Below are 21,451 nucleotides of genomic sequence, written 5' to 3'. Positions count from 1 at the left end.
TTTTAAAAAAACAATTTTGAAAATTGTTATTTTTAACAATTTTTGTTATATACATATTTCATTATATAAATGTGTACACGTCTATATTATATATATATATATATATATATATATATATATATATATATATATATATATATATATATATATATATATATATATATATATATATAAACATCAATCACGTCTTATGCTTTAATGTCTGAATAATGTTGTAATTATAAGAAAGAAAGAAAAACTACTCGTCCCAACATGCCCCTCACATCATGCAGCACAGCCAATGGGGGAGATTTTATTTTGGCGCTGAGACACAGGCCTTAAGCAGAGGGGCTTTTGTTACAGCTAGAGGAAGGGAGACGGCTATAATAAAATATATGGGAGCCAAATTTCCCTGGGTCTGCAGGAGCATCCCGCAAAAAAACGGGGCCTCTCCCGATTCCACAGCCACACATCCTATCATGGGGATCGACATACGACTGATCTAGCCCCATTTTTTCCACACACCGGATTAGATCTAAGAAACGTGGAGTCATAGGTCTTTGTGTTGATATATTTATGTTAACTGCAGCGGGAATCCAGTTTATTTGGTGTATTTGTTTAGAATGGAACACGCTGAAGGTACAGACGCTTTTATTCTACCGTTGTTTCGATGCATCGTTTCATAATATCGCGTTGAATCCAAACAAGCGTTGCATGCATTTCTGTATTTGATAACAATAAAGCATTGGTTTTCATCACACCTTTTCCTGATGGAAATGTAATCTGGCCAATTTGATTTAAAGGGGCACGGGCAGCCATGTTGGCATGTTCGCATTCACTTCTTCAGTTTTTATGGTTCTCCGCATGATCCAGTCTACCAAGAAACATACCGTTTTTGAAACAAAACGTGTGTTTGGAAAAATCCCTGATGATAAGACGTCTAAGTACGTGCGTTGGCGTTTTCCCCATGTACACACATTAGCACATCCGCTAACGCCGCCTTTCATGTAATGCAGCGACATTATACGGGTCCGCTTTACGAGGCTGCTGGGAAAACAGGATCTGTTTTTAACTACACGAGAGCTTAATTTCGTTAATTCACGGCCCATGTAGCGTTTTCATTAAGTTGTGTATGTTTATACATGACAACATGATTATATCGGGTATGTTTTGTTATCCAGAAAAGGCTAGCTGGCTAATGTTAGCCAGCTGCTGGTCATTGCAGGTTTGTTTCTTTGACATGAAACAGGGGTTTAGATTAGTTTGTTAAGAAACAGTCGTTTGTAGTTTTGCGGTATTTAGTGATGTGGGTCGTGTACTAAATGAAAGTCTTTAACGGCTTGTTTTAAGAATTTTCTTACTGGACAGACGAAACAAGCTAAATTGACCAAATAAACATTGTTTTTATGGCAGATAACGTTGTTTATTTTTTGACTTGCTGGCATTGTCATACTTACAATTTAAAGTAGAGAAGCTCAAAATTCAAAATATTATTTAGTGAAATTAGAAACTGAGATAAAGCATGCTTAGATATTCTATCCTATCCAAGCTGTGTTGTTTCAGTGCAAATTTTGCAAATTTTGCATTACCTTTTAGGAATTAGGGAAAGTTGGCATAACTTGGAGTGGAGTAAACTTAATTTATCCCCAGGGAGGAAGATTTGCGGTGTTGCAGAAGCACTGAAAGCCTCACAAACTCATTTGTGCATAGTATTACTCGCATTATGTCTCAGTTTTTTTATACACCTATTAAAACATTTTTGACCAGGGCAATTTTTCACAAATGAGGTGACATTTCTTTTACGTCATAATCACATCTTATCTGTTTACCCCAATGTCTCAGCAGGCCCTGTAAGAAAAAGGGAAACTTAAGGATGCTGGAGCAGAACAATGGATTTCTCCTTCTCTTTCATGCAAGGGATCATGGGAAACACAATTCAGCAACCCCCTCAGCTTATTGACTCCGCTAACATCAGACAGGAGGATGTCTATGAAGCCATCAGTGACCCAGGAGATGATGGAGGACAGCAAAACTTTGAGTCTCCTTTGGAGTCTGGCTTTCCTTACCCTGCTGAAGACATACCAGTCATTACAAACGGCTACCCAACAGGCGTAGGTACCTATGAGCAACAGGCCAAGTTTGCCTTGTACTCTCAGTTCCCCAATGGCTCAGCTAATGGCTACGGCGCCATACGAAACTATGGGGATCACAGTTTGCTGCTTGGTGAAGGCACTGTATTAAGACCACCAGTGGTCCAGGAGAAGCCTCCAAGCCACATCTCACCTCCACCTCATCCACATCACCACCACCAGCCTCATCATCCTCCTCACCATCACCACCACCACCATCACCACCATCAGCAGCAGCAACACCATCCACAAAACCCACCACTGTTACCTCACCACCATCACCCGCCTCCTGCTTCTCATCTAATGCCTCAAGTCTTGCCACCTCCTCCCCCATTGCTCTTGCCCTCTTCACCACCCCTTCTTTCACCTCAAGAAAGCGCAGTCTCCAACCCCATTGCACAATCTATCAACACTCCCAAAAAGACAAGCTCCCCAGAGATCAAAATAAAGATCATTAAGACCTATCAGAACGGCAGGGAGCTGTTTGAGTCCTCACTGTGCGGCGATCTGCTGCAAGAGTTTCAGGCCGGCGAGGCATCCAGAAGAAGACATGAGCAGAAGAAAGAGAAGAGGAAAAAGAGAAGCAGCAGGCATGGTGCTTGTCAAGAAGAAGAGAGCCAGCAGCCATGCAAAGTGGAGGACAGGTCAGGGGTGGTTCAAAACTCCTTGCAGCCCAATGAAGGTCATGTCCCATTCAGAGAAGAGCAACCCTCGTCGACCCTCAAAAGCCCGAAAGCAGAATCCAAGGAACAGAAAGTGAGTTTAATATTCTTCATATGTTTATAGCCCTTTTCACTTCAGAAGATGTGAAAAAGTGTTGCGAATTTCTAGTTGATGAGACCTGAATAGTTCCTGTTTACCCAAGACCGTCTTGTGTTCTTGTTTAGGTCGAAAAGCACTTTCCTTCGGTCATCACTAGCACCGGCTCTTGTCAAGAGTATGAGATTGGTGACTTGGTATGGGCTAAGGTTGGGACGTATCCTTGGTGGCCATGCATGGTGTCATCAGACCCTCAGTCAAACGTTCACATACGGCTTAATAAAAGAGGTAATTCATCTGCTACATGTGCATATTTTTATGGTTGGGTTGCTCTAGATGATATTTGTCTTTGAAAACATTTACAGATGATAAACTAGTAATCATGCACTTAATGCCTTTTTATCTGCTCCAATCACAACAAATTCATGCAGCAACACATTGCTAGTAGTCCGCCAATCTGGTGGACAAATGAAAACAATGTGTTCTAAAATCGTTTTAGAATATAAAACCCTTAGATGTTTTAAAATCAGGAGTCTGATGCGCATCATCAACTTTGATTGCCTGAAATCTGCAGAATTGCTCTAGTTTTCTCAATCTCTGCGATCTCTGAACTCATATAAGTTGCATGTCAGGGAACAATTTGTGAGAATAGTATTGTGTATTCTAGTTTTGCCAGCATTTCTACTCTCTTGTTTCCAATTTATGCTTCTATTATAACTTTATTTCATGGCTCCTGGTAGGTGTTAAAGAATACCATGTGCAGTTCTTTGGGAGTGTCCCTGAGAGAGCCTGGATTCATGAGAAAAGAACTGTGGTGTACAAGGGTGAAAGCCAGTTCGAGGATTTGCAAGCAGAAACACTCCGGAAAGCAACCAACCCAACTGAGAAACAAAAGGTATTCTGCTGTACACTTTCAAATGGGTTAACCTTCTTCTTGTGGACATTTCTGATGACTTATTCTGTGGTTTATTAATTTTAAAGTTGCTGAAGCCTCAGTCCCAGAAGGAGCGTGCCCAATGGGAAGTGGGTGTGGGTCATGCAGAAGCCGCTCTGCAGATGACACGAGAAGAACGTAATGAGAACTACACCTTCATCTACATTGACAAGGAACCCGGTGCTGATGCCGGTGATGCTGTTCCTGCTCCGGCTGCCGACGCTGTGACCTCACCTAGGGTGACCATTAAAAACCGTCCCGAACGCAAGCAGAGACGCTCTAAAGGCAGTGCTGGAATGAAAGAAGAGTCTATACCTCGGAGGCAGCAGCCTCGGAGGCAGTGCAGCATTAATAGTAGTGGAGAAACATCATCTCCCAACCAGGGAGAGGATGATATGGACCAAGAACAACCACAGAGCCCTGCAAAACATGACCCCCACCCCAAGGAACCCTCCCCTCCTCCAGTCAGGACACCCTGGAAGACCGCTGCAGCCCGAAAGCTTTTACCATTATCTATTACCATGAAGAAACTAAACGTTGAGATCATCAAATGCGACTGGCAGCTCCCAAAGCAAAAGTTGGACTTACCTAAGAAGACGGAGAGTGAGGAGAGGCCCAGCGATCAGGTTCAGTCACCTGAGGTAGAAATGAAAAAATGCTAGTGAACTTACGGGAATGTGTGTGTGTGTGTGTGTGTGTGTAGGGCTGTGCAAATAATCGAATGCTGTCATCATGCGCATGTCATCAGTAAAGGCAGTTCTGTGATTAGTAATAAGTCTCCATCACCTACATTGTAAATAATATAATTGCAGCATCCATTACTGTCATGTAAAGCTTAATAAAAAAAACTGTGAAACACCATTTAAAAAAATGTTCACCCAAAAATAAAAATTTGTAAAGTTAGTAAACATGCTGTTTTGAGTCACCATTGAATTTCATGAAAAAAAATGTGTTTGGCAGAACAAAGAAATTCATACAGGTTTGGAATGACTGAGTAAACAATGACAGAATTTTCATTTTTGGGTGAACTATTAATTTAATAGCTGCAATTTCTCAGATCAAATATGTAGTTGCTCACAATTGAGAAACTAGCAATTAAGTCAAACCTTTCATGAAATGAATCAAATGGAGTTACACTGATACTGTTTTATTTAATATTTAATCATTATAATTTTTATTTTTGAGTTTCAATTGCGTTTAGTGTGGAGTTTGCATGTGGAATTTTGTTGGTGGATACAATGAAAATAATAAAGTAATTAAATTTAGTTAAAAAGTAATTTATAAATTTGAGTTATATTTTGTTTTTATAACGGCATGTACATTAAAATAACATTTGAAAAAATAGAAAATGTTGGAAAAATGTAAACTTGTTAATGTTAAAACGAAGTGTACTAATAAAAAGAATTACTAAAACTGAAGTAAAAAGAGTAATAGAAATAATATAAAATAGAATGTGTGTGTATGTTTGTGTGTGTGTGTATGTATATATATATAATATATTATATATATATAAATAAAATGGTAAACAAACCAAAAATTGTGAATATTAATAAATAGCACAATGGTACAAAAACACTAAAATGACCCTGGATGCTATTTGTATCCTAGTGTAAATTGTGTACTAATTGTATACGAGTGTATTAAGTATTATGTTGTAAATCTGTGTACTTTTGCACTGAATTTCCCAATACTAGCTGGCTTTCCTGTGTGACTCATTTAAACCAGTGTGTGCTAACTAGAGAACTATGCTGCATAATATAAGGTTGAATTAACGTCTCTAATCTCTGAAATATTATTTATTCTCTATAATGCATTTAGTTAATGTACGTGTCTGCCTACAGTTATTTAAAAAGACCAGCTAGCTAATATAAAATTAGGGATCTGTTCTCTCTTTATGCATGCGCTTTAAGAAGAAATAGTGTTTTTGCCAGGCATCTGTTGGTATGTTGTTGTTTTTGTTAATTTTTTTTTTTTTTTTTTTTTTTATGTTTCTCATTCTATCCCACAAAGGGCTCCAGTGATAAAGCGGAGCCAGAGACATGTTCTAGTGAAGAGGAGCGAGCTGCGTCTCCCTTAGTCTGGAGTGACCAGGAGAGCGCCGAGCAATCTACAGGTATATATGAGCTGTTATTCACCAGAGTTAAACTCCGGTACGGGTACGGTATGATGTCCTTTGCAGTATAAATCTAATCTGTGAAAACATCTTCTGTGTCTGTGTGATATCAGAGAGAAAGCAGCAGCGCCGGTCGGTGCGAAGCCGTTCCGAGTCGGAGAAGAGTGTGGAACCAGTGCCAAAAAAGAAAGTAAAGAAGGAACAGGTAGAGCACATAAACAAAATATCAAATCATGAATCATACAAATCGTAGTAAAGAATTCACTAAATTAATCGGACGTGCAGCAAGAATGTGATTATAATAATAAGTGATTATCGTGTTGTTTTCTTCTCTTCATAGTAATCAGGATTATAGTTAAATCTAAAACCAACAACATTTGTCAATTTTTTTTACTCTGCACTAAAAAAAGCTCAAATTTGTTGTTAATAAAGACAATATGGACACATTTAAATATAAATAAAATGAATGGATGAAATTCATTCTACTGTATATTTAAAGTGAACCACACTTTATGAATATCTGAGTATGTTATGAAAAGATTTTGAACAAGCGAAAAAACGTATAAAATTGCCTTATTTTGTGTCCCCACAGGCTGAAGCAGCACCTCAAATGGATTTCAAAACAGGGTCACAAAAAGGTGCTTGACACACTGCAAGATGAATTTTACATTTATTTAAATGGTTTTCTTAAATGTATTCTTCGGGGTTATTTTTTTTAAATGATTAAAAAGCCCGTAAATGAATTTATGGATCGACCTCTCCATTAATGCTGTTTGAATCCTGTAGGTGCCAGTGAGATCTCAGACTCGTGTAAACCACTAAAGAAGCGCAGCAGAGCCTCTACCGATGTAGAGATGGCCAGCTCGCTGTACAGAGACACTTCTGACTCTGACTCCAGAGGCCTCAATGATCCACAGGTCAGACTACACTCAAATACAGTGACACCCTAGCCGTACACTCCTCATCTGGTTACATTATTATTATTATAACACATTTGTTTATTTGAAATATCTATCGGGTTTTGTAGCCAAATGGGTTCTGCTTGTGAAGTCACATTTTTGCATTCATTTGCATCCCTCAGTCTGGATTTGGGAAGCGCTCGGACAGCCCCGCTACGCTAGACGCTGATGGATCTGATGCGCAGTCCGTTGACTCCAGCCTTTCCCGTCAAGGAGGAAGTTCCTCAAAAAAGGACACCGTCTGCCATGTAAGCTCTAGAAACACTGGACTTTATATGCAAAGACATTAGATAAACTACTGTTTAGACGTTTTGATAAACGGGAGTTATAACAGTAAAATCGGTAATATTGTGAATTGGTATTTAAATGTACAATAACTATATGAATATGTTTCAAAATGTAATTTATTCCAGTGCCTGCAAATAAGCAGCAGCCGTTAGTTTATCTAGCTGCTTATTTGATGCTCAAGCAGCGTTTCTTATAATTATTGGTGTTGATTCATATTTTGGTGAAAACCAATATTTTTTGACAAATAGAAACAGAAATGTAAAACAGATTTTGTCCGACTTTTTTCAGGTATTGCAGCAATCTGTTGTTGTGGTTCTTCTCTAAATCTCTTAGGTCTGTGAAACATTTGGGGATTCTTTGGTGAGCTGTGAAGGAGACTGTAACAGGCTGTTTCATCCAGAGTGTATAGGATCTAACGGAGGAACAGATGGAGAACAACTGTGTCAGGAGTGTAAGACAGGTAAGCGTTATTACAACCTATTGCTCCTAAATGGTATTATTTAATAAACTGAATTATAGAGACATCCCTCTGTAATTTATTTCTAGCGTTACATTTAGGGGTGGGAGAAAAAATGTATTCACTTATATTATTTAAATCAGTTTAAAAATCGATCGACTTACCTCAGAATCGACTGGTATTTAATTATTAAACTTTTCCTAAGAGGTGGTGATGGGGAAATTAGCACTTTTCGATTCCGACAGAGAGCAAAATGTATCAGGTAAAATGCTTTTGACTTCTGAGATCAGAGTACCGCCAGAGTGATTTGAAAGCATGCAGAGCCGTCTGTCCTCCTTAGCTCATGCTTTGATAATGTCATATACGTTCTGCGTTTCTAGCCGGTGTGAAATTCCTCCAGAATTCTTTCTGCACCTTCACGTTTTGAATCCCTCGGATTTCACACACTGCCGGGAAAAACATGACTAAAGCAGTATGCAAAGTAACCCAGCGCTTTTATTTTATTTCACAAATATTTTGACATTTATTATATTCATGTGCAAGTTCAGGGTTTTGGTGCTTGAAAGTTTCATGGTGCGAGGTACTTTTAATAAGCACGGCGTATGTGTGTGCTCCTGTGATACATTTTTTTTGGTCTCTCTTTTAAGGGTATAATCCAAAACATTCCATTGTCTAGTCTTTTGATAAGCAAACAAAAATCACAAGAAGTTGTAATATTGTTACACAAGCGCAATACTCAATTATGGCATTGATCAGTTCATTAATTATCTTCTCTGTTACCAGTTCCTGTTTAGTAATCTGTGGCCGACTCTTTCCCCAGGGTCGCACTCTTGCTTCTCCTGCAAGGTGGAGGAGGGTGACGTGAAGCGGTGCTCGGTGAACGGTTGTGGCCGCTATTATCACGAAACGTGTGCCCGCAAGTACACTGGCACCACCACCGATACCAGAGGCCTCCGCTGCCCTCAGCACAGCTGTGCCACATGCTGTCTCGACAGAGACCTTCACAAAGCTGGCAAAGGTAGATATATATATAAAAGATTGACTTAACCGTTGTATTTTACAGAAGCAATTTCAGTTTCCTTTTCGTTTTCTCCCTGTACAAGGCCGTATGATGCGATGTATCCGCTGTCCGGTGGCGTATCACACAGGAGACGGCTGTGTGGCGGCTGGCAGCGTGTTGATAACGCCCCACATCATCATATGTAGCAACCACTCCAGTTCAAGGAAGAACGGACACTTTTCCTCACCTGTAAACGTAGGCTGGTGTTTCATCTGCGCTCGAGGTACGTTTGGTCCTCACCGTCTTCGTGCCTCGTATTATAGCTAAAGCCATAATTACTGAGATGTATTCGGTGTATTTCGTACTTTAAAAGGCATTTAAACGGGTCCTTGTCAAAATTGCAAGTTGTCACTAGTGCAATTAGTGAATGCAACACTTTCTAACAACCTTCTCACCACATCAGTATTTTAATGTTCTCTGGTGTCGTCCTTTGTAACGTTCGATGTTCCTTCTCTTTAAGAGTTAGGCACTTTTTAATGTGACTTTCTTTCTTGTCACCTAATCCTTCACTTTAAGATGTACTGTGTGTTCGTGATCCATCAGATCATGTTTGTTTCCTACTAATTAGTAACATTTTAATTGTCTGTGATTCTTCTGGGGAAGGACTGAGATTCAATTTTAGTTGAACTTTTAAGATAAAAAAAAACCTGTCGGTAATTTAAGACATTCCAGTGAGCAATTAATGCACACTTAGTTATTTGTTTTATTAAATGGTAAAACTATCATCCAGTTTTAAAGCTCTTACAATCATGCGCTAGAGGATTTTTAGTATCATTTTTCACAAATAAAGAGATTATGGCCTTTTATAATTATTATTATTGTTGATGTTTACATATAAGTAAAATTAGACATTAAAAGATTAATATTGGACTTGTAAGTTTTATCAATTGCTGGTGTATATATATATATATAGTGCTCTAAATTAATGCCAGTAAGTGTGTTTAGATGCAGTTAATAAATAAGCCTGTAAAACCAAGTTGTTTTTACATTTCATTCATGAATAGGCACTGATTTTTGATTGCATTTTGTTGCACATGTAAACCCACTCAGTGTCGGTGTCTTCCTGCCAGATGTTTTGTTCAGAATGCAAATTTTAATGAGTATCATTGATTTCATCTTTAAGTTTTGGAACAGAAACGCCTTCCCACTCTTATAGAAAAACCTTTTCACTTCTAATTTCTCAAGAAACTAACTGGTAATGATAAACTGAATTTTGGTCATTACTTTAACCATCTTTGTTGTCTGCAGTAATTTGGATAGTCTGTGTTGGTGTGGGAGCAGTTGCGTGGTCTTCACAGACAATATTCGTCATGACAAAGTTAAATCTTTCATTTACTCACACCATATTGTTCCAAACCCTCTCTTAAACAAAACATGCAAAATTTGGAAGAAAGTTCTAGTTTTGTCTTTCACTCACTCATGCAGTAGCAAATAATCATGGCTGAAGTTCCAAGTTCAAATAAGGACGTAAAAGCATCATAAACCTATCATAAAAATGGTCTATATGAATCAGACCCCAGTACTGCCTGTTGAAGCTGAAGGTAAAGCAAAACAAACAAAAATTAGATTCTTTATTCACTGAAAGACGGGTTTGGAGCAACATGAGGGTGAATAAATAGCTGTATTGAATGAATTATTCATTTAACATCTGGCTACTATTAAAAACAGAGAATCAAATGACACGATTATTGCATATTTAACATTTTATCCAGTGACTCTCTAAAGCTCCCACTCCAACACTGCAGTATTCCTCTTAAGACTCTCGTTTTTTGTGTTCTCTTTTCAGGACTACTTATTTAATCACGTGTCATTTTTTTCCTGATGTGTGTTTTCTGGAATCATGGGTAGTTTCATTACTCATGACTTTTCCTGTTTGTCTCGTGTAGGGCTTTTAGTGCACGACCATACTGACACCATATTAAGTTCATATACCTTTAAGTCGCACTACCTTCTGACTGAGTCAAATCGTGCTGAGTTGATGAAATTACCTATGATTCCTTCTTCTTCGTCAGCTACCAAAAAGAATATTGGGAAAGGTAAAATCATGTTTTCTTGGTTTATGTAGTTTGCCATCTGTATGCTTTCACAGCTGTCTTACTGCTCCTTTTTGTTTATTTTGGGTTTTTTTGGGATCATTTTATTGCTCGTAATTTTACACCCTCACGCTGCTTCTAATTCACATAGTGGGCTTGAAATAACACAGATATTTTTTTTGCACTTCAGTATAAAATCAGATAGCATTATATTTCAATTAGTTTGGGATATTGTTTAGAGAAATAAAATGGTTAAGTTGGCATAATACTTAAATCTCTGTGTTCCTCAATCCTATTCCTGTCAATTTAACTAGGTTTAACTTGTTATTCTGAGTCCGTAACGCGCTTTTGGCTTAGCATTAATTGCTTGGATTGTTTCTAAATTACTTTGTCCCGTTTCTCTGTTTGCTTGAGCACAATTATACCCTACCACCCTCCAAACATAAACATATTTTGGATGGCAATTTTAATAAAGCCAACAGCAGGGTCCTGGAAGTCAAAAAATCCCATTCATTTTGTCTATAGAGAACTGCTTAAAGAAACCTTGTACAGCCCTTTTCTGTCACGGACTATAAATTCACAACTCACAATTCTGACTTTTGTTTCTTGCATTTCTGAGAAAAAAAAGATATAAGAAATAACCACGGAGTTCTGAGTTCATATCTCACAATTCTGACTTTTTTCCTCAGACTTCAGAGTTTCTCGCCCTTTTTTTTTTTTTACCACTACAGAATAAAAAGTAATTGCAATTTTTTTTTAATCACAAAATTGTGAGTCTTTTTGTCTTGCAGTTGCAAGTTCATCTCACACAGTTTGACTTTTATCATAATTGCAAGTTTATTTTCTCACTTCTGAGTTTATACCAACTTTTTTTAATTGTGAGAACCTCAAATTATTACAGTTTTATGCTGTTCTTTTTTCCCCCATTTTAAATTTTTTATTTTTTTTTTAAATGATTCTTTGGAGTGAGTAGTTGTGAGTAATTTCCTGAGCTGGTTGGATTGGTTCAGGACTAGTTAATTTCAGTTCCTTTTTTTTTTTTTTTTTTTTTTTTTTTTTTTAAATCTCTATAGAAAAAATGAATGCTTTCGGAGCCAAAGTGGGCCCTCACTGCTGTTCTCCATCAGTGTTTATTTGCCGTATTTTTCTTGTCAGTCAAAGAAAGCGTTTTAAGTTACACCATCCAAAATACTTGCTCCGTGTCTGCTAGTGTACAGCAGGTGATGTTAATGCGGACGATCAGTCAGTGTGCATCACTGCATGTTTCCCATAGTGCCCCCCTCTGATCATTCACTATTGGCTGCTTATTAAATCACCCGGCACAAGAAAGCACATTAACATAATGCTGAAAGGTGTTAGTCATCAAACCATGTCTTTGAGCACGTCAAACAGAACTGTAAATTGGCCTTTAAAATCTAGACGTATGTGTTGAAGCATTTCGGAGTCCTATATCGATCCCAGAGGACACATAACTGTCTGATTCTGACATGCTCATGGATGAGGTTTGCGGAATACCGCCTTATTGGGAATGGACAAGCATGTGGTGATACTGTGGGCCTGTGTATTCGATTGTGTGTTTATGTGTGTGTGTGTGCTTGTCAAAAAGGAGGAAGACTGTTGTGTTGTGAGGCCTGTCCCGCCTCGTTCCACCCTGAGTGCTTGAACATGGAGATGCCAGAGGGGACGTGGCTGTGTGGGGAATGCCGAGCCGGCAAGAAACCACATTATAAGCAGATAGTCTGGGTCAAGCTGGGCAACTACAGGTATGTCCGTGGAACTGTTACAAGTATTTTATTGTCCTAAAGCTTCCTAAACACTGGGATGATTATTGCGCACGTTAATCTGCAACAGTTGTCTTGTCTTGTCTTTGTGTTCATATCAAAGCGATTTTCACTGGTGGTGACATTAGATGGCCCTTAATGAAAAACAGAAATGCTATTCGATCTGCAGTTCCTCTCCATGATATCTCCCTCTAATTGAGATTTTCACGTCACTGTCACGTTTGTCGTAAAGCCCTATGTGTTCACCTACCAGTGAGGACAATACCTCTACATTCGTCTTTCCCTGATGCATCATCTTCGTCTACCTACTTCCTCTTTGTCGTTTGGTATCAATGTGTGCTCGGTAAGACCGTTTTGTACTTGAGCACCACCAAGAGGTGTTTTACTGTGACTTCACCAGCTCCAGGCACATTAACAAAATGACAATCTCATTGGTTGGCCAGCTTTTAAAGCGGTGCAACAAACCTAAAGGAAAAAACTACCGGAGGCAGTTTTTACGCCTAACATTTGTGCGTTGATGTACACGTTCACATTGGCGCCATTTCTTGTTAAATGTTGGCAATAATCGTGCATGATATTCATCTATGTATACATAAGCCTTAAAGCAACACACCACTTTTTTGAAAATATAGGCTAATTTTCCAACTTTAATATTAAACAGCTGAGTTTTACCATTTCAAATCCATTCAGCCTGGGACTGGCAGAACTCTTTTAACTGCAGCTTATCAAAGATAAGAGTGGCGTGTTTCTTATATCCTTATATCTTTTGCTAAACTAAAGGCATCTTCAACTCTAATGTGACGTCACAAAAATGTAGAATATTAAAAAAAAAAAAACTTTTTTTTCACAATTAAAAAATAATATTCAGAATGTAATAATAGAATAGCAATTTAAAATATAAAATTCTAAGACTGTTATAAATCGTTGTAGTATATTTCTGACTTGTTTACAGAGAAGAGTTTAATTTCTTTTGATGCATTTTTTTTTTTTTTTGGACTTGGAATGTTTAATGCTGTTCAAAGGTTTACACAGCAGTTTTAACTTTATAGTTTTATACCATTAAATTTATACTGCAGAGGTGTCACAAAAGCACATCTGAAGTGGCATTTAAGTATATTTAAACAGACAGTTTAATGCTGCTCAGAGGTGGCATGAATGCATTTACACAAATTCCTGCTGTATAATTTAATACTTGTGCAGGCATAATTTAATCTAGTTTGTATGTAGCGTCACGTCTTTATGCTGAATTTAACCAGGCAAAGAGTTGTTTAAAAAAGTAAAAAAAAAAGTCCAAAAAAACATCTTTTGTTATGTTAATGTATTTCCGTATTAGAACTTCATGGAATAGGTCACCCCTTCTTTTAAAGTAACTTTTTGTGTGTGTGTGTGTGTGTGTGTTTCATAGCTGTGTTGCTATTGATATTTTGCTATCGCTAATATGTAGCAAAGAGTACAAATAGTTTCTAATATTTGGACACCCGGCTGCATCGTCAGTATTTTTGGTTTGTTTTCCTACAAGATGAAGTCTAAATTTTAACTGACCAATGAATAAGCGATAAAAGTAATGCTGATGTTGAACCGTGTGTAGGTGGTGGCCAGCTGAGATATGCAACCCTCGCCTGGTTCCCTCCAACATCCAGACATTGAAGCACGACATTGGCGACTTTCCAGTCTTTTTCTTTGGCTCCCATGACTATTACTGGATAAACCAGGGCAGAGTTTTCCCGTATGTTGAGAGCGATAAGAACTTTGCAGAGGGACAAGTTGGCATCAATAAGACGTTTAAAAAAGGTAAGATACTAGACCGTTTCTGAGATGTTCTATTAGATTTGTGTGACGTAACAATCACGTCCCCAATAAAGGTTAAGCTAAATTGACTTCAAAATGTATTTGTGTGCATGTGAAGCACTTGAGGAGGCAGCAAAAAGGTTCCAGGAGTTAAAAGCACAGCGAGAAACTAAGGAGGCCCTCGAACAGGAGCGCAATTCTCGCAGACCCCCACCATACAAACTTATCAAGGTACAGAATGTAGTTCAAATCCTTTATTCAAAACCTTTATTGTGTGGTTCTACAATATGGCCCTCCCTTACCTTTCATGTTAAAACTCTATATTTTTGTTCATGTTTCTCACCTCAGTCCAATAAGCCAGTTGGGAAGGTGCAGGTGCACGTCGCTGACCTCTCAGAGATCCCACGCTGCAACTGCAAACCCACAGACGAGCGTCCGTGCAGCCAGGACTCCCAGTGCCTGAACCGCATGCTGCAGTATGAATGCCACCCACAGGTCTGTCCCGCAGGTGACCGCTGCCACAACCAGTGCTTCTCCAAACGCCTCTACCCCGACACTGAGGTCATTAAGACGACCGGCCGAGGATGGGGCCTAAAGACCAAGCAGGACCTCAAAAAGGTGAGAGTTAGCACTAATGATCATAAAGTTCATAGAGTCTGTAATTAATTACATTTAAACTGCTATAAATGTAAACATTTAAACTGTTATGCTCCAGGGTTACTTAGATAAATGAAAATATTGGTTTGATAAAGGTGAAACACTCAAATTATTAACTGGAAAAATACAGAAACCAAAAAAACTAATGAAAAAATAAATAATTGTATGTAGGTATTCAGTTGACTTGAAATGATTGGAACTGAAAAAAAATCATGAGCAGGAATGTAGCAGTATTATCAATATTGTGGTCTTAATATTATTGTGGTCACATAACGATATGAAACTATAGGTCTTCTGAGCAAAAAGTGTAGATTTTAAGTAGTCTAATCATTTTTGGGCCATTGGGCACAGAATCCGTTAAATGAACAAAACTCTTCTTTTTTTATATTGCAATAAATATTGCATCGTGAACTTCATCTTGAGATATTATTTCATGAGATTTGGATATCATTACATCCCTAATAATCAGTGAAGAACATTTGGTTTAGACCTTTATTCATTATATTACATAAAATGTTTATTTTTACTGATCTTGGGACATTGGTTGTGTTTAGGGTGATTTTGTCATGGAATATGTGGGCGAACTAATCGACTCCGAGGAGTGCAAGCAACGAATAAGACATGCCAACGAGAACCATGTGACCAACTTTTACATGCTGACCCTCACAAAGGTATCACTGCTGCGCGTTTACTTTGTACAAGTAACATCACGACGTCGTCTCGGCTGTATTGAAGTCGCTCTTTCTGTGCTCCTCAGGACCGTGTGATTGACGCTGGACCCAAAGGGAACTTGTCACGCTTTATGAACCACAGCTGCAGTCCAAACTGTGAGACTCAGAAGTGGACCATAAATGGAGATGTGCGGATAGGGCTCTTTACCTTGTGTGACATCGCTGCTGGTTAGAACAATTTGCATTATCTTTGAAAAAAAAAATGACAGCCTTTGTTGAGAAGCTAATTAAGATCTTTTTTTTTTTAGACACAGAGCTGACCTTTAATTACAACCTGGACTGTCTGGGTAATGGGAGGACATCATGCCACTGTGGGTCCGAGAACTGTAGTGGTTTTCTTGGAGTCAAGCCCAAGGTAATTTAGACAAAAGGACACGAAGTGCTCACCCACGATTTTCTGTTGAACCTTCGATGATTCTCTAAAGTATCCTATACCTGAGTGTGCTTGAGCCTTTTTTTTTTTTACGAGGAATAAAGCCTTTCTCTTTTATTCCTTTATCCATCGTCATATCAGTGTCTTGTCTGACACCTTGTTTTACTTCCTGCAGAGTGCGGTGGTTATGGAGAGAGAAGAGAAGGTGCGCAATGCTAAACTCAAGCCCAAGAAGCGCAAGCTGAAGGCTGAGAGCAAACAGACCCATGAGTATTACTGCTACTGCTGTGGAGAGGGAGGAGAGCTGGTCATGTGTGACAAAAAAGATTGTCCGAAGGCTTACCATCTCCTTTGCCTCCACCTGACCAAACCTCCGTACGGTATGTGCTGTCTGTTACTCTAGCCCTTCTGGCAGCGATTTAAGGTAATTTCGTAGTAATTCATGCGACCTCTTGCTTGATTGGGATTGGGAGCATTCTTGTTTTAATGTTCATTTTAAAATGCTGAAACTGAAAATGTAAACTTTTAAATCTTAAATGTTGAGAACCACAAAGAAAAAGGATGGATAAACTATCCATCTTGTTGGTAAAGCCAGATTTTTGATTAGCATGTAAATCTATATCAGCTGTTATCAAATGGAGCACCAGTTAATATATTGTCCAGCCCTTGAATGTATGTATAGATTAATTTTTTTTTTTATACATAGCAATTGTCTATTTATAGATAAAATGGCTGGAACACACCCCTTTTATAATGAAAATTATATATATTTTTAGTTTTTTCTTAAAGCATATTAAATTTATAAAAAGTTTAAAAGGTGATACAGCTGTCCTGATATCATGATTAAGAAAAAAAAGAATTATTTTGGCGTAACCCTTTGATTTATTTGGTAAAACAGCAGTTTTATTTAAAATATCGTAAGCTGATTTTAAGTAATACTTACAAATGTTTGTTTTTTTATATTTCTAAAATGTATTTATTCAGTGTTTCTGCATTTATGTGGTGCAACCAACATAAAGAATGCAGAGTCTGAATTCTGTGCTAAAGTTTCATAAAATCTGAAATTATTTAGCATTTTTATGCCACCTTTTTTGTCCATTCAAGTATTAAAATGTAATGCTGTGCAACTCCCTCAAAGTTATGAATTCATTATTTTTGTAAATACTTCACAGCTAGAAAAAGCATTTAAAAACGTCTTTGAAAATGTTTAGAATTTGTGCCTTTGATGAAGATTTCCTACTAATCAAAGAACCAGCTTTACTGGCGACACGTGCATGTTTATCATATAAAAATTTTTGCACAGCCCAGATTTTTTTCCAGATATGCTGTTTACCCAGTTAACTACATTATATATGTTAAGAAAAATTGACAGCATGAGATTTTGCAAATCTTAACTGATTAATTAGAAAGATACTGGCAATGAGACGCCAGCAAAAGTTCTTTCTTCAGCCACTTAGCTGTATTATGATTGATTTGTATTCTGTGTGTGTCAGGGCGATGGGAATGCCCCTGGCATCAGTGCAATGTGTGTCAGCGCGCCGCCGCTTCCTTCTGCCACTTCTGCCCTGCCTCCTTCTGCCGAGAGCACGAGAGAGGACAGCTGGTAGCGTCTGCCCTGGACAACCGACCTTGCTGCTCGAACCACGACCCCCAGAGACCCTTAGGGCCTCAGGCTAGCCCTAGCCAGGTCGCTGTAAAGAAAGAACCGCTCGAAACCGGAGAGGAGGGGGACGGCAACGAGGAGGAAGACTACGATGACGAGGGCGGAGAGGGGGAGTGATTGGGCCAAAGCACCGAGGAAGCATTGAAAACCACATCAAAGTGCATGAAAGGTCAAACTACAACGAACCGTAGAGTAGATACATGCGGCTAGCTGGGTCCACTTCTCAATTAAACCGAGTGGACTTGATAAACTGGTTCGATTCATTCCAAATCTACAGCAGCTGGTATGAATTTTTTGGAACATATCACAATTTACGGCCTCATGTCAAATTCATACGGGCTTACAACAACGTAAGCTACCCATTTCTGGTTTTATAAGCAAAATTTCACAGCTAGTTCTCACTGTTTTTCAGATGTGCTCAGTTTCGCCAAAAAAAACAACAACAAAAACGCCTTTCAGTGGCAAAGTCAGTTTCCACATCTACGGTACTTAAAAACACTCTATAAACACTTTAAACCAAGAACTTTATTTATGTACCTCATGTAAATAGCAAAGACTGTTGTAATATGTGTCGGGCGCGACCATTCGCCCCCTCGCCGGTAGGATTTCACTACATTTCTGAATATGAACCTGTCGTGCTAACATAAAAAAAAACCCACAAAAACAAAAAAAAACGAGAGTGATTCAAAAGACATACGAGGTTTGTTCAACTGCCGCCCCATTCCAGTGAGTTTGTGATTTGTAAGATATATAATCATTAATATATTTATGTCGATGTTTACATCCATTCACAATGTACAGTATTATTCATCTGTATTAGTCAATTTGATATCACTAATCGTATTGTTGTAAATGTGCCCTTTTTGTCAGCGAAACTGCATTATTGCTTGGCCGGTGCTGTATTGCCGTCACCTTTCAGTCCATCGAGTAACGACGCGACATAATTCATAAGTGTTAGAAATAACTATCGGTCACCCAAGAAGATCAGTTCTGACGTGTACAAACGGTAACGTTTGATGATGTAGTGTTAAGTCGCATATACTCCCACACTGCCATGTGTCTTAAACGAATATTTACCATTGTGAGTATTGAACAGGTGCCGGTGCGTTTATCAACTACGAGGCCCGTATCATTTTTTCTGAGCAGCGCTAGTTGTAAGACTGTGAGTACAATCTTTAATTAATGTGTTTTGGTTTTTTTTCGTCCATTTTTTTTTGTTTACATTTGCGTTTCCCAAGTGTAAATATAATTAGATTCATCATCACGTTTTGTTTTCGGTAGCCGAGATTCATACGCCTAGTGCATTGCTGTACAGTCGAGACTCACCGGAAAAGGTACCAAAGCCGTACCTTAACAGCACGCTTTCATTTATCTCATCGGTTTCCGTTCGTTCGGGGTCGCGTTCACGCGCGCCGCTTCGCCGAAACCGAACTGTCATGTGACATGGGACGGGGGGGGGGGTGTACGATTTACGGCAGAGTGTAGCATAATCCTCTCTGTGACTGTACTTGATGTGAATCTACTTAAACTCAATAGCTTTGATGCCTGTGCTGTAAAGTGGAGCTGTTACTCTCTTGTTACTGGTAGCTGTGCGGTCGCGCTGTGCCACAGTTTGCACGGATGAAGAATCGACGAATCTCGACGGCCTCGGCACACGGGCTTTGTAGACTTACTCGTTAGTCATTTCACATGAACGTTTTTATAGACCACAGTACAAGTATTACACGTGATGGCACCACCAGTATGTTTGTCACTTTAAGAAAGGAAAGGAGGGAAAGCGCTGCAAGTTTTCGTTTTACTTGAATCGTGTCCATTACGCCTTCGTTCGAGTCTGTATTTATTTTTTTTTTAATCTTTCGCGTCTCACGATGGAGTGCTATTCGCGGATGTCTGTACTGGATTTTTGCATCCGACGGCAAATTTGAGGAATTCTGACGATTTGACTGCCAAACTGAGATTTGTATGTTTATGAAAATACTGTATGCTCTTACTTGCATCTGCTTCTTTGAAACATGGAAGGCGTTTCGGGTCTCTTTTGTGTGGAAACCTGTTACTGCCACGAAAAAAAAAAAAAATCTCACTTTTTGGACAGAATTGTGAGATGCAAACTTGCAACTTCACATCTCGCAATTCTGACTTCTTTTTTTTCAATTTTCAAATTATGAAGTGATTCACATTTTTTTTTATATACATATTCTGTGGCAGAAACGGGCTTCTGTTTCTGATATGTGATATTTTTATAGTTTACATTTATTTTTATATAGCTTTTATTTTTTAGAGGTCATAGGCACTTTTGTTCCAGAAACACCAATATTTGCCCTTACGTTTGTAATGAAAATTAGCATATTGGTTTTTTTTAAATGCAGTTGGCAGGATGCAAAGCACATGTTTTGCCTGGTGTCTGTCGGTACCATACTTGTTTTTATTTTTTTTTTACTTCTACTTGTTTCTTTATTTGGCCTTCATTTACATGTTTAATCATATATAGATGATCACAAGAAATTGCCAATGACTTTTTAGGGAACGGCTTGTTTGAACCCTCGTGGAAATTTCCTTTTCTTCTGTTTATGCAGTGGTTCAATCACTGATCTGACTGTAATTGATTTGTTGCTATATTGGTTTCGCCGCATCAAATGTTAAAAAGTGTATTACCTCCATTGATTCCAGTGTTTGGTGTCAGTGCACTGTACTTTGTGTACATTTTTTATGTGTATTTGAAGTTGTCATTATCATTTTGTGCTATCCGAGCATGTTCTTTGTGTTGTTTAACTAAATTTACTAAAGGTGGTGTCCTACCAGCTTACACTTTGATTTCTGTGTACTGATTTCACATTCCTTTTAAATAGACTGTTTACTAATTCTTGCTACTGAGTTACAGAGTTTGTGTAAAGATTAATGTGATATTGTAATATTTTTCACCATGCGCATTGAATCACATTACACACTCCAACTGAATAAAACTTATCCTAAATGATATGGCTTGGGTAGAATGTATGTCCTCTCCAAGTTTTCTAATGATGTACTACTCATGGATAGAAATTTCTCTGGCTATGTTATGTAGCCTGTTTCATTGCATTGTGTAAGAGAATGATGCTTGATCAACTGTACATAGTCGACAGCTAAAAAAAAGAAAAAGGAAAAAAAAAACACTCCGTTGTCATTATATTGTAGTGTCATACGAATGCTTGTAATATTGCTTCTGAATGTTTGTGAACCTAGAAACATTTTGTACATTTCTTGTATTTTATTTGACCAACTTTTGAGATGTATTTCTTCAGAATTCATAATTTATTCTGAGAGTACTTTAAGCAACATTCCACAGATTTAAACGTTTTCAGACTTGCCTGGTTTGACTTCAATAAACTGTAATGAATGTTCGAGTGTTTCTTTGAATCCGCGTCTGAACTGAGTTTGTCGGAACTGAGGCATATTTAGCGGTGAATGAAAAGGCTTTGCTAAATGTACGTGTTTCTGGAATATGTTTAGCCTCCTTTGAATAGGGTCCAGGTGGCTAAGGAAATTTGCATGTGCAAAATTTAGAGAGGGCTTGGGCTGTGACGGTCTCTAGAGGGCGTATGATTCATTATAACTTACGACTCGTATGTCCGAATCTTTTGAAATGATTCAATGATGCATTTGACTCGCGTCGTGTTTACCTTTACGTTACGTTCACGTTTAAAAAAAAACGTTTGGCTAAATATTACTGCTGTTTATCACTCATTTTTTTTTGCATTCGTTTGCTTAAAA

General features: G+C 38.3%; 1 protein-coding gene across 8 annotated transcripts; it reads left to right on the top strand.

Moving 5' to 3' along the window:
- The first annotated feature begins 310 nt into the window (after positions 1 to 310).
- Positions 311 to 21,081, top strand: nsd3 (nuclear receptor binding SET domain protein 3). 8 transcript variants are annotated; one of them, XM_043250552.1, is made up of 23 exons: positions 311 to 618; positions 1,825 to 2,864; positions 2,996 to 3,155; positions 3,608 to 3,762; positions 3,849 to 4,442; positions 5,812 to 5,914; positions 6,028 to 6,119; positions 6,507 to 6,552; positions 6,701 to 6,831; positions 6,996 to 7,121; positions 7,495 to 7,621; positions 8,439 to 8,636; positions 8,722 to 8,901; positions 10,565 to 10,714; positions 12,318 to 12,474; positions 14,081 to 14,283; positions 14,399 to 14,511; positions 14,629 to 14,898; positions 15,492 to 15,608; positions 15,695 to 15,836; positions 15,917 to 16,023; positions 16,217 to 16,421; positions 17,535 to 21,081. In XM_043250552.1, the coding sequence occupies exons 2-23, from the start codon at positions 1,869 to 1,871 to the stop codon at positions 17,819 to 17,821; spliced, it is 4,659 nt and encodes a 1,552-aa protein (XP_043106487.1). In that variant the 5' UTR covers positions 311 to 618; positions 1,825 to 1,868; the 3' UTR covers positions 17,822 to 21,081. The 8 variants fall into 8 exon arrangements, with proteins under 8 accessions (XP_043106487.1, XP_043106492.1, XP_043106485.1 ...); XM_043250557.1 differs by having other exon boundaries at positions 1,822 to 2,864; positions 10,691 to 10,714; XM_043250550.1 differs by having other exon boundaries at positions 1,822 to 2,864.
- The last annotated feature ends 370 nt before the right edge of the window (positions 21,082 to 21,451 follow it).

Source organism: Puntigrus tetrazona, chromosome 10, assembly GCF_018831695.1.
Source record: "Puntigrus tetrazona isolate hp1 chromosome 10, ASM1883169v1, whole genome shotgun sequence".
Taxonomy (NCBI): domain Eukaryota; kingdom Metazoa; phylum Chordata; class Actinopteri; order Cypriniformes; family Cyprinidae; genus Puntigrus; species Puntigrus tetrazona.
The sequence above is the reverse complement of the archived record's forward strand: the minus strand, read 5'-3'. Positions and strand labels throughout refer to the sequence as shown.